At 29.7% G+C, this 16,396-nt stretch overlaps 1 protein-coding gene and 1 long non-coding RNA gene across 2 annotated transcripts; one reads left to right on the top strand and one right to left on the bottom strand.

Moving 5' to 3' along the window:
• Positions 1-2,983: 2,983 nt before the first annotated feature.
• On the bottom strand, positions 2,984-6,233 carry LOC137000040 (uncharacterized). Its single transcript, XM_067355601.1, has one exon. It carries the CDS (start codon positions 5,912-5,914, stop codon positions 3,998-4,000), a length of 1,917 nt encoding a protein of 638 aa, XP_067211702.1. The 5' UTR covers positions 5,915-6,233; the 3' UTR covers positions 2,984-3,997.
• Positions 6,234-7,884: 1,651 nt separating this feature from the next.
• On the top strand, positions 7,885-9,260 carry LOC105676012 (uncharacterized). Its single transcript, XR_010890344.1, has 3 exons — positions 7,885-8,043; positions 8,246-8,425; positions 8,512-9,260. It is a non-coding gene; the product is annotated as an uncharacterized lncRNA (long non-coding RNA).
• Positions 9,261-16,396: the final 7,136 nt, after the last annotated feature.

Genomic DNA, 16,396 nt, shown 5'->3' with positions numbered 1-16,396 from the left:
AACACCCTGTATATATATGCGTGTGTGTGTGTGTGTATGTGTGTGTGCGTGCACGATTAGTTTATTATTTTATAATAATGAAATGGACATTATTGCATTAATAAACATATTTTGTAGATATAGTGCGATAGATATGCTTGATGATTTAAGAAGAGAACCCTCAGGATACTTTGAAAATTTCTATAGAATGTCCTCAACAGATTTCGAAGACCTTTTGAACAGAATTGGCCCAGTTATTGCGAAACAGGATACAAATATGCGTAAAAGCATTTCAGCTAAAGAGAGATTAGCTGTTACTCTCAGATGTTTAGCTACAGGAGATAGTTTTAAAAATCTTTCCTATTTATTTAAAATATCAAAACAAAGCGTATCGAGATGTGTCCAAGAAGTTTGCGAAGCTTTGATAAATAAATTAAACAATGAAATAAAGGTAACTAAATATATTTTATACATTTTTTTGTTTATATATATACAGGGTGTTGCATATATTGGGCAGTACGACGGGTTGCGCGGCATACTTTGCAGGGATAGGCGCAATTCAATGGGTAATGACAGCATATATACGTACCATCATAACTTATTGATCGAATTGATTGCGCGCATTTTTACTAATTTTGAGTTTACAGCGTTTCAATTATAACGGACGAGTAATCGTTGCGATTATTAGAGAAGCTAAAACACATTAAAGATGAAAAATTAAATTTTAGAAAGTTAACACGTTAAAAGAAACAAATATGATACAACAAAATTTCTTTCTTTACCGCTCTATCAAAATTTACAACGCTAACACGCGCGAAAAGTAAAGCGGTAAAGAAAGAAATTTTGTTGTATCATATTTGTTTCTTTTAACGTGTTAATTTTCTAAAATTTAATTTTTTATTTTTAATGTGTTTTAGCTTCTCTAGTAATAATCGCAACAATTATTCAAGTTCGTTATAATTGAAACGCTGTAAACTCAAAATTAGTAAAAATGTGCGCGATTAATTCGATCAATAAGTTATGATGCTACGTAAATATGCTGTCATTACCCACTGAACCGCGGCTATCCCTGCAAAGTATGCCGCGCAACCCGTCGTACTGCCCAATATGTATATGCAACACCCTGTATATATTTATATGGATGTCACATAAAATTCACATAAAATAAAAAGAATATTATAAAGAAAAAGATTAAAAATAAAGAAATTGTCTATTTGGGCTTTTTTAATAAACAAATTATTATATTAAAAAAATAGCTATGTCAGCCCAGAGCTGGGTATTGGTTGCTCAGTAAAAAAAAGTTAACAATTAGTTAATTTAGACGTTTCGGCTAATTTATTTTGGCCATCAGTGAAAATTCATAACAGCAAACGAACATTCAAAAAAGAAAGTAACATGAAAATAATAAAAATAAGTATATGCCGCAAGGTGTTCGCATTTTGGTTACAGAATTCAGCCGTTTACAATGAGCATACATAAACCTGGTATGAAATGTCGAAATTATAAAACTAGAAAACAAATCTTACTTGCATTGTCAGAGATATATAAAAAAAAATTTAAAAAGAAAGAGTATAAATTAAAAAAAAAAAAGATAATATGTCGTTATAATAAAATAATTTTATTAAATTTTTATATTAAAAAAAAGTAAATTTATTATTATTTGAGAAATATTTTTTGGAAATAATATTTGTCAAAGAAACAATATTTATTGGAGAAACAAAAAACGGAAATGTAGAATTAATTATAGGTCTGTAAAGGAATGAGATAATGAAGACGTTGAAGTAAAAGTTTGCGGATTATATTGTTCTGAAGATTGTGAATTCGGAATTTGTAAAAAATTTGGGGAATCATGTTGTTCGTAATTGAATGGAATATTAGTTGTAGTTGAATGTAAAGGTTGTGAATAATTTTGTGCATAATCCGGAGTGATATTATATTGATAATGCGGTTGTTGTTGTGACATATTTTGTTTTTTTAAGGAGACACTACAGTTCTTCTTTACCGACATTATTTTTACAGACACTAATCTTTTTTTTAGCTATACAGATTGAAAAATCCTTCTCCGTAATTCAAGTACTTATAATAACGAAAAACGGACGCTATAATGTTTAGTAAAAAACGGAAAAAAATTTTAAATTACAGTTTTGTTATCTGCACGTGACGTCAATATTTGTTTAACTTTAAAATTCTACAGTTTATCTGTGCAAAAAACATAGCGTCCGTCTTCGGTTTAATATGAAAGAATATCTGTGAATTTTTAAAAGTAAGTTTAGAAGCCTAATAAAAAAGATTAGTGTCTGTAAAAATTTATGCATATGTGTGTGCGAGATTGAGGCACGAGAGTAAAACAGAGCAATAAATTAATTGCCTAATATTAGGAAAGATGGAGCTAAAACGTGCCTGTTTACTCGATAAGAACGGACAATACTATCCTTATTATTTCATTTTTGCGTGCGAGAGGAACAAAAATAATACTAAAACTAATACTATTGAACTTGTTCTTTTCTCTCTCTATCGTACATTTATTTTGTCTTTCTAATTGCTCGCTTACAACATATCGCTAATTGCATGGACTTCGTACTTTTTTCACATATCTGCTTACATTTTTACTGACGGCTTTCTCTCTCTCTCTCTCTCTCTCTCCCTCTCTCTCTCTCTCTCTCTCTCTCTCTCTCTCTCTCTCTCTCTCTCTCTCTCTCTCTCTCTCTCTCTCTCTCTCTCTCTCTCTCTCTCTCTCTCTCTCTCTCTCTCTCTCTCTCTCTCTCTCTCTCTCTCTCTCTCTCTCTCTCTCTCTCTCTCTCTCTCTCTCTCTCTCTCTCTCTCTCTCTCTCTCTCTCTCTCTCTCTCTCTCTCTCTCTCTCTCTCTCTCTCTCTCTCTCTCTCTCTCTCTCTCTCTCTCTCTCTCTCTCTCTCTCTCTCTCTCTCTCTCTCTCTCTCTCTCTCTCTCTCTCTCTCTCTCTCTCTCTCTCTCTCTCTCTCTCTCTCTCTCTCTCTCTCTCTCTCTCTCTCTCTCTCTCTCTCTCTCTCTCTCTCTCTCTCTCTCTCTCTCTCTCTCTCTCTCTCTCTCTCTCTCTCTCTCTCTCTCTCTCTCTCTCTCTCTCTCTCTCTCTCTCTCTCTCTCTCTCTCTCTCTCTCTCTCTCTCGCTCTCTCTCTCTCTCTCTCTCTCTCTCTCTTAAAAAATAAGATTAAAATATATTTATATATTTAATATATATTTAAGAGAGGAATAGTTACGAACAAATATTTCTTTACATTTTACTTTTAATTTTTATTTAAAATTAATATATAATTAAAAAAATAATTTTTTAATTCTAACTTTAAATTTTTATCACTATGCATTGAATGTTCATAATAAAAACAAACAAAATGTCACGTACAAGAATAACACACATTTGTTGAATAAAATAAAATTTGAGGTAAGAATATTTTGAGGTATATATACATTACAATACATTGAGGTAAGAATATTTTTAGTAATTTTAATAAATAACAAGTAATATAAAGGTAAAAGTAGACATTGGTTCATGCTGGTTTTAGAATAATTGCAATCAACCACATCATTCAAGTCTTAAAAAGGACATCGTGTATGTTTAATGTAAAACATGATTTCCTTCCTGATGATCTTAAGATTGGTGTTATTAGAAGAGGCATGACTTTCAAGATGTGTTGTCCTTCTAAACAATTTTTAAATGTAACGAATATAAGAAGATTGTAATATCCGAATTAGTTTTACAAGTAACGATTGTTTATTAATATGTTCCGAATTTTATAATAACTAACTACTGAAGATGACCACAACCAGATGGTCGAAACGTCTAGATTGACCTAAACATTTGTTATAATATATCAATAAATTAAGCACGAAAATCCAGCTTGGGCTCTGTAGCTTGTTGTTAATAATTTATTTGAATAATTTGAGCCAATATTATAGTTTTAATTTAAAATAAAATTATTTTAAAAAGATGTTAAATAATTTACTGATAAAAGTATTATTTAATTTATATTTATATTATAACTTTAATTTATATTTATAATGTATAAATTAATTTTTGTATTTATAATGTGTAAATTAATTTGTAAATGTAAGAAACACAAACCTCTTAATGTATTTTCTTGCAAATCGTGAGTTATTTGATTCAATGTAACTTTATTAGTAGCTTCGTTATTTTGAGTTTGCTTTAATATTTGAAGTACATTTTCATCATCATTGATAACACCAATATTATTTACAGCAAACTCCGAACATCTGGAATCTGTATCATCTGAATTATCATCTGAATTATCATCTTGATCAATTCCTTGTGCCGCTTCTAAATATTGAGATATTTCTAAAATTTCTTTTTCTATGACAGGTTGTCTATAATGAACCAAGTGTATTTTATCAGCATGACCCATGAAGTTCGCGAGTGATGAAATTTCATTCTCCGATAAATTATAATTAATACATATTGTTGCTATATGTTTTCGTAACTCAGTTGTACGTAATGTCTCAGGATTTTCAGCGCCGCACTCTACTGCGTATTGTCGCAACAAATCACATGCCGAGAGATATCTATATTTATTTTTTACAATAGAAGGCAGACCAAATAAATAGGGATTATTTACTGAAACTTTTGCAGCTTTCTTATATTTTAATATCATGTCAATACAATCTCTTAATTCTCCTGTTAATAGAACTGGTACTGTTCGTCCAAGTTTACCTCTTAATGTAAAACGTACATATCTTTTAGCAATCTCTTTAGCACGTGTCGAAAGTGTTTCATACATTTCATTTGTTTGATAATTAATTCCTTGATAAGACTTGTAATCTTCAATGAGTGTTCTTTGTATCTCTCCAGCTCTTCGACGATTGAATACTTGTACCGATGTTAGCGTCATTTTTGTAAGTGTAAGCCATGCTTCATAAGTAAACTCTTCTTTTAAAAAATTATAAGCTGTTCGACGTTTTTCTTGCAAAAAGTCATGTAGTTTAATAATATCTGATTTAGAAGGCAAAACAATCTTTTTATGTCTTTTATTTTGATTCATTGTTTCAGATATCGTTTTAGTAATATATGTTGCAAAATCTTCAGAAAATACTTTTAAGAAATTTTCAGCAAGCAATTTTTTATCATACTCTTCTTTTCTAATAAAACGATTAATTAAAATTTTTCCAAGTTTCTTTATCAAACCTCCAAGTGATGATGCTAATGATGGAGTCTTGTAAAATTTTCCACATAAAGATAAACCTGCCAATCTATTAATTGCTTCAATGCAGGCACTACTATATCGTGGATAATAAATAGAAGCAAAATCTGTAATGTCTGAATATTTATTTTTCAACATTTGTAGAAAGCGGCCGAGTCTCCTCATTTTTTGTCTTATCATGTTATCATGATGTTCTGATGCCTTATATTTTTCACATTGTTGATTTCCAAAAGCAATTATTAATTTATCATAACGTATAAGTCGCACTATATCATCTTCTTTTAAAATGGGAAAAACACGTAGTCTTAAAACTTTATTCGCTTCAGGATGTATTCGACCTATTACTGTTCTTCCTAAAACTGATATCGCTCTGGTGTCTTTATTTTTACGACCAATACATTTTTGAAAATGATGTCTGCTTGTAGATTTTAATATAAATGCTTTGCATTTTGGACATGCAGTATAATCAGAAGGTAACTTATGAAATACTTTTTTAGAACGCCTTTCTACAAGAAGTTCACCATCATTACGTGCATTATCTACGTTGAAATAAAAATCTCCACGTCTTCGGAGTGTTTCTATAATTTTTCTTCGCTCTGTAGTATTTTTTGGTAAATTTTTAAATTTTTGCACTTCTAACTCATTAGCGTGTACTCGTTCCAGATGGCGAGCTATTTTACTTTGAAATGTGTTGCAATACATACAAAAATGCTTTTTTTTGCCTGCATCAGCTGATAAGACAAACATTTCTGCATCATCTCGAGCACATTTACCCGATACATTAAATGATGTTGATATATCTAAGCCACTAGATACATGTGCAGAACTATTAACCTCTTTAGAAATAGCATCTGTATTTATTTCTGTTTGAATTAAGCTTTCATCATCAAATGAATTATTTGGTATATAAGAAGAATCTTTACTTTCTGAATTGTTGTTTTGTACATTATTATCATTATCAAGGTAATCTGCAAAACATTATTGTATACATAATATAAAAATTATAAATTTAGTGAAAAGGGAATTAGAATAGAAAAAATATATATTTTATACATTATATTTAGGATAAATCACAAAGATTGTAATAGCAACATATATACAAGCATTAATGACGTTAAATTATAGATAACTGAAATTTCATATAGAGAAGGCTGTAGCGTTTATTTTATCTATAAATTTTAAATATTTTGTGGGGAAAGTCTGTAAAAAATGAGTAATATATACAAAAATATACTAAGGGAATACGTGTCATACACAATTACATAAATATTAGTATTATAATAATACTTTGAACAAAAAAATATACCTGTAGTGGACATTATTGCAGATACACGTTCAGGTAAATATTCAACAATTGTGGTCTCTAAATTAGTAGGTTGTAATGCATCGTCTGTGTCCGATTTTTCATATACTTCAAGTGTATTGTTATGCCAATTCTAGGGAAGAACATTTTTAGTTTCAGTTATTTGTAGAATATCTAATTTAAGATAACCAAAAAATATTAAATTTTCTCAATCACAATTATTTAATATTATCCATTATAATCGGTTCAATAAAAATTAATATCAACCTTCATTTAAATTTTCGATGTTATACTGCACGTTACATGTTGTATCATGGTACTCTGTTTCTATTATCAATTCTGTCGCCTCTTGTGTTAATAAATTTTCTTTAGTTTGATCAAATTCTATATAATCTGATACATGTGTAGAATTATTTACAACGATTGCACTTTTAGCGTTTGTTATATTGTTCTCAATATTGTTGTTGCAATTAATTGCAACACAGTTTTCCTTATTTGTTTCTGCTGCATTCGAAATTATAGAATTTGTAATTATCTTTTCAGCATTCTCTACAAATGATATTTCAATAATTATTCTGTGTCTGTATGTGCGCATACATATATTTTAAATTAACATTTATATTTAAAGTCTATAGTAATAAACTCTACAGTTGCAATCACATACATTAAAAAATCCTCTCTAGTATTACAAAATATTAATTAATATTAAATTTGATGCTAACAAATTTTTAATAACAATAATTTAATAACTTAATAACTAGAAATAAAATATATCAGTTTTTACCTTTATCTTCAGTTGCAAGTAAAGATGACTCATGATGCATTAACTGTAAAGTACGATGCAATATAATTTTAGGCACATCAGCATCCATCAACTTTTTAATAGCATTAAGAGCATTAAAACTTTCTGTAATATAGATATATAGAAAATAATTACATATATAAGCTCATTGTTACTTTTAAATAAAGAAATATTTTTCTTTTCCAAATAAATACTTGATAATGTAATATATCTTAACACATATTGAACATTTTGGTTCGCATGTTTCCTAAATCTGTCTAAATATGTCTAATTATTCAATACATTTATATAGGAAACGTATATGAATGAACATGTTCTGGATATATAATAGGAATGATTGTACAAGTATCCCATACAGCACAGATCATTGCAATCACATTGCAGCAATGTTGCAATATTGCAAATGGCAATTCAACATTACAAAGACATTGCAGAGATATAGATCCACAAAATACCAGCACGTTTGTAGCAATATGACATTAATATTTCGGAAACATTGCACAATCCAAATTTTATATATAATTTAATATAAAATATATAATATACATTTTAATAATAAAATATTATAATAAAATAGTTTTTTGCAATATTCTTTTTTTAAATTGATTTAAATTGTATCGTATGCTCTGCGCAGCACATGTGCACGTTCACGCTTGTGTTAGCTGGCGCCGGCATCGCTGCGTCTGCGCTAGTCCATCATTCATTATTGCCACGTGTCGTATGATCTCGTATGATCTCACATTTCTTGTTCTAAAAAGAAAGAAAAAAGAGGTAAGTACTTTTTGACAATATTTATGTTTAGTTATAGCAATCTATATACTAAAAATGTTATATTCATTAATAGAAAATCATATATCTAGGGTTAATAATCTATAACCTCAAAATTACTGAGATCGATTAGAAAAGTATTTATCTATGATAAATTGTATTTATCTATGATATGATCTATATCTATTTTACTATATTGTTTCAGAAAATATCATCAAACATCAATATCATCATGTGCAGAAGCTACAAAATAATCGATCAAAGCCAGGGAAAATATGCCTATATAAATATATAGGGTGTTCTACAGTGCAATATATATAATATATTGTTTATATTTTGTTGCTACCAGTATTCTAAATACATTTATTTGGTATTCAACTAATAGGTAAGGATCTTTATCTATATTGAAATTGTCTTCTTATCTTCAATTAGTAATTATTTAATTATCTAAATTATATGTTATTTTTTTAGATTGAACTAAAATATATATTTTATTTTTATAACAATACTTGTGTTAGTAAAACTTGTATGCTTAAGCTTAAATGTACGTATATAACTATAATAATAATATATTGCACGTTATCTAACGTTATTATATATCTAACGTTAGTAACAAATATGTCTAACGCATTAAAACATAAAGTGTATATTTCAAAACGTCACATAAGGAGAATTATTGAAGATCAAATTAATATTGATATAGCAGGATCATCTACACAAATTAAACAGTCATTATTAAATACCAATAGATCTTTTTAAGATAATTGTTTGGTTTTACATAAAATTAGTGATATAAATATTCATGCATTTAATAAAAACATCACTAATGAAACACTTAATCCTGAAATTGAAATCTGTGAAAATGAAAATCATTATCTACAATGTCAAAATATAAATGACAATAATACTGGCATGCAAGTAGACTATGATCATGATAGTATATTGACAATTTTACCACAGAAAGTAAAAGCAGAAGCTACAATGATGTTGATGAAAATAATAAATTTAAAAATGATTTCGTTATTACTGGCAACAAAAGGTGGAATATATGAATGGCAGCAACGCGTAAAGTTTAACTGCATGTCTGTATTTGATTAGTTACTAAGAAATAATCGATCAAAGCCAGGGAAAATATGCCTACAAAGATTGTCCATATTACATGCACTAATTAATCTATCTTCTCAAAATTTCACTTAATAGCGTACAAAATAAGACTAGATATAAGACTGTGGCGGCTCACCGCCACACCGCTGCACTGACGCGGTATAATACATCGCGGCGCCGCTACGCGCCGCAGGCCTTCTACCAGTTACAAGCTTGCGGACCCACCGCCAGGTTGCGCAGGCGGTGAAGAACCTTCTCGCGATCAAGCTTCGATCGACGAGATATAAAAGAGCTGCTCCGCAGATCTTTCCTCACTCACTCGCTTCAAGGCGAGCTCTCTCAAGGGCCCTTGAACTGAGTCGTACTCTGCCTCGGCAGAAGCTAACCAGAGGCACATAGTCTCGCAGTTTTTCTCACGCTGCCTCGCAAGACGCGTAAAAAGAAAACAGAGTCCCAGCATCGGCCGCGCATTTCAACCAAGCGGCCCGCGGATACTCCACTTTCGCCGTCACCTCCTCAGTCTCTAGTGTGGAAATTAATCCCACTAGAGTTCTGCGTCCGGTTGACTCGACCACCAAGGGACACGCTCACACCAGGCGACATCCGAATTCGGAGACCTCTCTCTCCTCGGTACACGGAGCAATCCGTAATTCCGAGAGCCGAGACGGTTGCCACCACCAGCACACCAGAGACTCGATCCATCGCAGTACAGACTTCACCGCTCAGAGCCTGCTCAGAGAGCAGTTGTCAGACGGAAGACCACTTCCCGAACGGAGTTCCACCGACGCCGGGAAAGGGGCTGCAACGAGCTAACTCAGTTGAACCGTCCTTTTTAGGACCCGTTCAACACACTAAGACGCGGCCGGTAATTTCTTACCGCGCCCGTCAATTTTTCTTTTGATTCTCGGCCTTACACTCTTGCCGAGAAAGCGCCTCTGGCGCACTTAATCAAATCAAACACAAAACTTGTACTTTACTCTACTTCTCTGACGAAGAAAAATAAATTATATTTTTCTAAGAAATTGGTCTCAATCTTTCAACCAAGTCGAACACGATCCTTAGGCATTACGCCTATAAAGACTTTATTAATGAAAAATAATAATATAACGAACAAGATTATTTACTTTAAAAAAAGTACAATATTAAAAAGATTTTTATTTTTTTTAATATAAAAGAAAATATACTTTTATTTCAATGTTAACATGTTATGCAATGTTATGTGTATTTTATTTATGTTAACATAAATACAAATAAAAACATTTAATTAAAATGTATTGTCATAGCAATTTTATATTTATATATTAAAAAATATAAAGACAATATTTTCTATAGACGTCTATTAGACGTTTCTTCGACCTGATGTTCTCCCTGGGGAATAATGTTGCATATAAAAATATTGTCTCTATGGTGTTCTCCCTGGGTCTAAGATTGCAATAACAATGCATTATTGCAAATTCATTACATTGCAATATTACCGTAATATTTCGTTGCAATCTTCCTAAAGGCGGACATTTTAACGTTGCTGCAATCCCACAGCAATGATGCAACAACATTTTGCAGTGAATTTGCAATATTGCAACATTGCGATGAAAGATTGATGCAATGTGTATGCAATCTTTGTGTGCTGTATGGGATGTAATTATTTAATAAATATTTCAAAAATTTTATGCAATAATAATTGCTATCATATACTAAGTATTTTTTCGTTACTTTTATTATAGTAGTAAAGTTTAGTTCGTAGGCATCTCATTGAATTTTATAGTAAGAGGATAAGATCAATTATAATCAATGATTGTAAAATATAATGAGATATGAGAATCGTATAATCTTTAACTGATAGATGAAATATATGGCTCATTTATACATGTTGTTGACCGTAGCTCGCTATTCTTGTTTCTGAAAGATTAAGTATTTAATTTTTTTATATTGTTATATATACAATTCCTTATTATTACTTTCTTACACGATATACATATATGCTTAGAAATTTTGATAAAATTATTAAAAGTTACGTATAATGTGTGTATGTGTACGCGCACGCACGCGCGTGCACGCGCGTGCGTGCGTGACGTGATGTATGTGTGGATGATTGTATTTATGCATATATATATATTATGTATACTAAGCAACAGAAGTGGCTTAATATACGAATTTATATATACCGTAACATTTATATATTTTCCATATATTTATATTGTATATATGCATATGTGTGAGAAATATTTATTCTGATATATGCATAAATTTGTGCTAAAGCATACATGTCGCTGAGTGCACTTACATTTGTGTGCGAACATCTAATTATTTGGCTATTAATTATTACAATTTTCTATTATAAGTATTAAAAAGTGATAATTATTACATACCATGTTGAGCTATGACTCGACAAATATATCTTTTATTTTTATATTTTGCTACACAATAATTTTTGTGCCTGACTACATTTTTTTTGTTGCATACGTAATATATCCCGTCAGTAAATACAACGAGTATAAACATTATTAATTATTTAATTATTTTGACACAATAAATCACATTAACGTTCAACTTAACCATTATTTTACAGTACGGCCAACATTAAATCTTTGTACCATAGATTTGTTCTTTATAGCTGCACTGCAACTGTATTAAGTAGGATAGTATAGACTAGATTATCTATTTGTCTTGTATTATCTGTTTTTTAGTGCAGCAATAAAAAACAAACTTAATAATGCTGCGTTACAAAATATATTGTCAATGATGAAAATCTATAGTTCACATAATATGTGTTATAGATATTCAATAATAGTAATGTATATTGAAACATATAATTAGAAGCATTTCAATTAAGTACGTAAAAAAATTTTAGACCTCATCTACAATATAGTCGTCGTAAGCCGTAAATGATTATTTTCCTATAATTTGTCTGTGATTGGTTAATTTCTTACGGCTTACAACTTATAATTTTATTGGGAACAGGCATATGACCTCATCTACAATGGAGTCGCAAGTCATAAACCGTAAAAAATTAACCAATCACAGACAAATTATAGAAAAATAACACAAGTCGACATTTTTAGATTTTTTGTCTGTAGTTTGAATATATCATTTTCCATGTATTTTTTCACACGAAACACGAATCCGACTTCGAAATTGCTCTATCACGTCAGGTTTTTAAGAAAAATAAGGTTAAAAGTGTTAAAAGTGACGTTTTTTGGTATTTTTATGATTTTTTCGCTGGTAAAGTAAATTTTATCTTATTTTCATTTACGCTATCTTAAAGTATCAACTTTTATCTTTAAACTTTTTTGACGTATAATTTTTTTTTCTCTTAAGGGAAACGACCTAGTACTCGAACATATAAGACTTGGGTATCAAAATTGATCGTACATAATTAATTAATTTGATTAAAAAACAAGTTTTTTTTTTAATATATAGATTAACTATAATATTTACAATAGTAAATGACAAACCAAAGATTAATTTTTATTAAAAATTATTATAGTATATATTCATAGTCGGATCTTATATTTAAGACCATCTTAAGTACAGTCTTAAAATATTATAAGCCAATCACAGAGCCGTATTAGCGTCTTAAAACATTACTTAAGGCGATCTTAAAATAAGAACGGACTATGAATACCGCCCTATAATAGTCCATATTCATAGTCCGTTCTTATATTTAAGATTGTCTTAAGTATGGACTTATATTCGCTCTCTTCGTCATATAAGATTGTGTGTAACGAAGAGAGCAAATATAATTCCATGCTTAAGATGATTTTAAATATAAGAACCGACTATGAATACCGTCCTATGAATACCGATCTAAAACAAAATGTTAAGGCCATCACATGTATAAAAATTTTAGTCGTAACCATAAGGCCGTAACCAAATTAACCAGCAAAAAAATCATAAAAATGTTACAAAACGTCACTTTTGACACTTTTAACTTTACTTTTCTCAAAAACCTAACGTGATAGAGCAATTTCGAAAACGAATTCGTGTTTAGCGTGAAAAAATACGTTGAAAATGATATATTGCGCTTGTTCATTTTAGCTGCACTAGGGCTGTTCTGAGTTTATTCTATGCAAGATAATACAAGACAGACTATTTATCTGTTCTGTATTATCTTGTGTAGAGCAAAGCCAGAGCAGCCTCAGTGCAGCTAAAACGAACAAACCCATTATATTCAAACGGTAAAAAAAATCATGTCGGCCAGTATAGTCAATTGTTATGTGGGATCTACAATGCAATCATAGAGTTATAAGTCGTAAGAAATTGACCAATCATAGATAAATCACAGAAGAATAATCGACTATAATTGGTCAATTTCTTACGACATTATGCCATGTCTATTCTGCAATACAGTCTATTGTATTGGTCCAATCACAGACAAACTATAGGAAAATAATCAATTACAACTCTACTGTAGACAAGATTTAAAATTTTAGTATGTGCTTAAGCCCGAATCTACAATAAGTGTAGTAAGTTTTTTAAGAGCCGTAAGAAATTGACCAATCACAGTCTACTATTCTTCTATGTTTTGTTTGTGAATGATCAATTTCTTACGGCTTAAAGCTTACTACACCTATTATAGATCCGGGCTAATTCAGATGCTTCTAATTATGTGTTCCGATATACACTACTATTAAATCTATATATAAAGCCCGTATCACACTACGCATTAAAGATTGAGATTAAAGATTGAAGATTGATAATTTGACTAATCGAGGAGAAGCAAACAAATATTGTTTTTTTCTGATTGGTCAAATTTCCAAACTTCAATCTTTAATCTCAATCTTTAATGCGTAATCAGATACTGGCTTTATATAAGCTCGTATTAAGCCCGTATCAGACTATGCATTAAAGATTAAGATTAAAGATCGAAGATTGGGAATTTGACCAATCGAGAAGAAGCAAACAAATATTACTTTTTTCTAATTGGTCAAATTCCGAATCTTCAATCTTTAATCTCAATTTTCAATGCGTAGTGTGATACGGGTTTTACATATATTATGTGAACAGTGAACTATAGATTTTCAGCATTGACAGTACATTTTGGAACGCAGCATTATGAGGGCCACTTTAACCAACTCTGGTTAATTCGTTTTCCTTTTTCTCTTATGAATATTCGTCTGTAGAAGGCAAAAGGAAAGGAATTAATCGGAGTTTGATCGATGTGACTCTTAAGTTTGTTTTTCATTACTGCACTGAAAATGTACTAAAAAAACATACAGGACAAATAGATAGTCTAGCCTACACTATCCTACTTAATACAGTTGCAGTACAGCTATAAAGAACAAACCTATGGTACAAAGTTTTAATGTCGGTCATACTGTAAAATAATGGTTAGTTAATCGTTCATGTGATCTATTGTGTCAAAGTAATTAAATAATTAATAATGTTTGTACTCATTGTATTTACTGACGGGATATATTACATATGCAAGAAAGATGTAGTCAGGCATCAAAATTATTGTGTTGCAAAATATAAAAATACAAGATATATTTGTCGAGTCATAGCTCAACATGATATGTAATAATTATCACTTTTTAATACTTATAATAGAAAATTGAAATAATTAATTGCAAAATAAATAGACGTACGCACACACATGTAGGTACACTCAGCAACATGTATGCTTTAGCACATGTTGCTGAGTATATGCACAAAATTTATGCACATATCAGAATACATATTTCTCACACATACGCATATATGTATACAATTGCATACGCATATATACAATATAAATATGGAAAATATATAAATGTTACGGTATATATAAATTCGTATATTAAGACACTTCTGTTGCTTAGTATACATAATATATATATATATGCATAAATACAATCATCCACACATACATCACATCACGCACGCACGTGCGTACACATACACACATTATACGTAGCTTTTAATAATTTTATCAAAATTTCTAAGCATATATATCGTGTAAGAAAGTAATAATAAGGAATTGTATATATAACAATATAAAAAAATTAAATACTTAATCTTTCAGAAACAAGAATAGCGAGCTACGGTCAACAACATGTATAAATGAGCCATATATTTCATCTATCAGTTAAAGATTATACGATTCTCATATCTCATTATATTTTACAATCATTGATTATAATTGATCTTATCCTCTTACTATAAAATTCAATGAGATGCCTACGAACTAAACTTTACTACTGTAATAAAAGTAACGAAAAAATACTTAGTATATGATAGCAATTATTATTGCATAAAATTTTTGAAATATTTATTAAATAATTACATACTTGTACAATCATTCCTATTATATATCCAGAACATGTTCATTCATATACGTTTCCTATATAAATGTATTGAATAATTAGACATATTTAGACAGATTTAGGAAACATGCAAACCAAAATGTTCAATATGTACTAAGATATATTACATTATCAAGTATTTATTTGGAAAAGAAAAATATTTCTTTATTTAAAAGTAACAATGTGCTTATATATGTAATTATTTCTTATATATCTATATTACAGAAAGTTTTAATGCTCTTAATGCTATTAAAAAGTCGATGGATGCTGATGTGCCTAAAATTATATTGCATCGTACTATACAGTTAATGCATCATTACTTGCAACTGAAGATAAAGGTAAAAACTGATATATTTTATTTCTAGTTATTAAGTTATTAAATTATTGTTATTAAAAATTTGTTAGCATCAAATTTAATATTAATTAATATTTTGTAATACTAGAGAGGATTTTTTAAATGTATGTGATTGCAACTGTAGAGTTTATTACTATAGACTTTAAATATAAATGTTAATTTAAAATATATGTATGCGCACATACAGACACAGAATAATTATTGAAATATCATTTGTAGAGAATGCTGAGAAGATAATTACAAATTCTATAATTTCGAATGCAGCAGAAACAAATAAGGAAAACTGTGTTGCAATTAATTTTGACAACAACAATATTGAGAATAATATAACAAACGCTAAAAGTGCAATTGTTGTAAATAATTCTACACATGTATTAGATTATATAGAATTTGATCAAACTGAAGAAAATTTATTAACACAAGAGGCGACAGAATTGATAATAGAAACAGAGTATTATGATACAATATGTAACATGTAATGCAAACAACAAAAAGAGGTGGACATACATAATTTTTTTGAGTAATTAATTTCTATACTTACTGTATATAAACAAAATAAAAAAATATATATGTTACATATATTATAATTTTTATATTACAGAATTTTTTTAATGAA

The sequence above is a fragment of the Linepithema humile genome, chromosome 5 (assembly GCF_040581485.1).
Source record: "Linepithema humile isolate Giens D197 chromosome 5, Lhum_UNIL_v1.0, whole genome shotgun sequence".
Lineage (NCBI taxonomy): Eukaryota > Metazoa > Arthropoda > Insecta > Hymenoptera > Formicidae > Linepithema > Linepithema humile.
The sequence above is the reverse complement of the archived record's forward strand: the minus strand, read 5'-3'. Positions and strand labels throughout refer to the sequence as shown.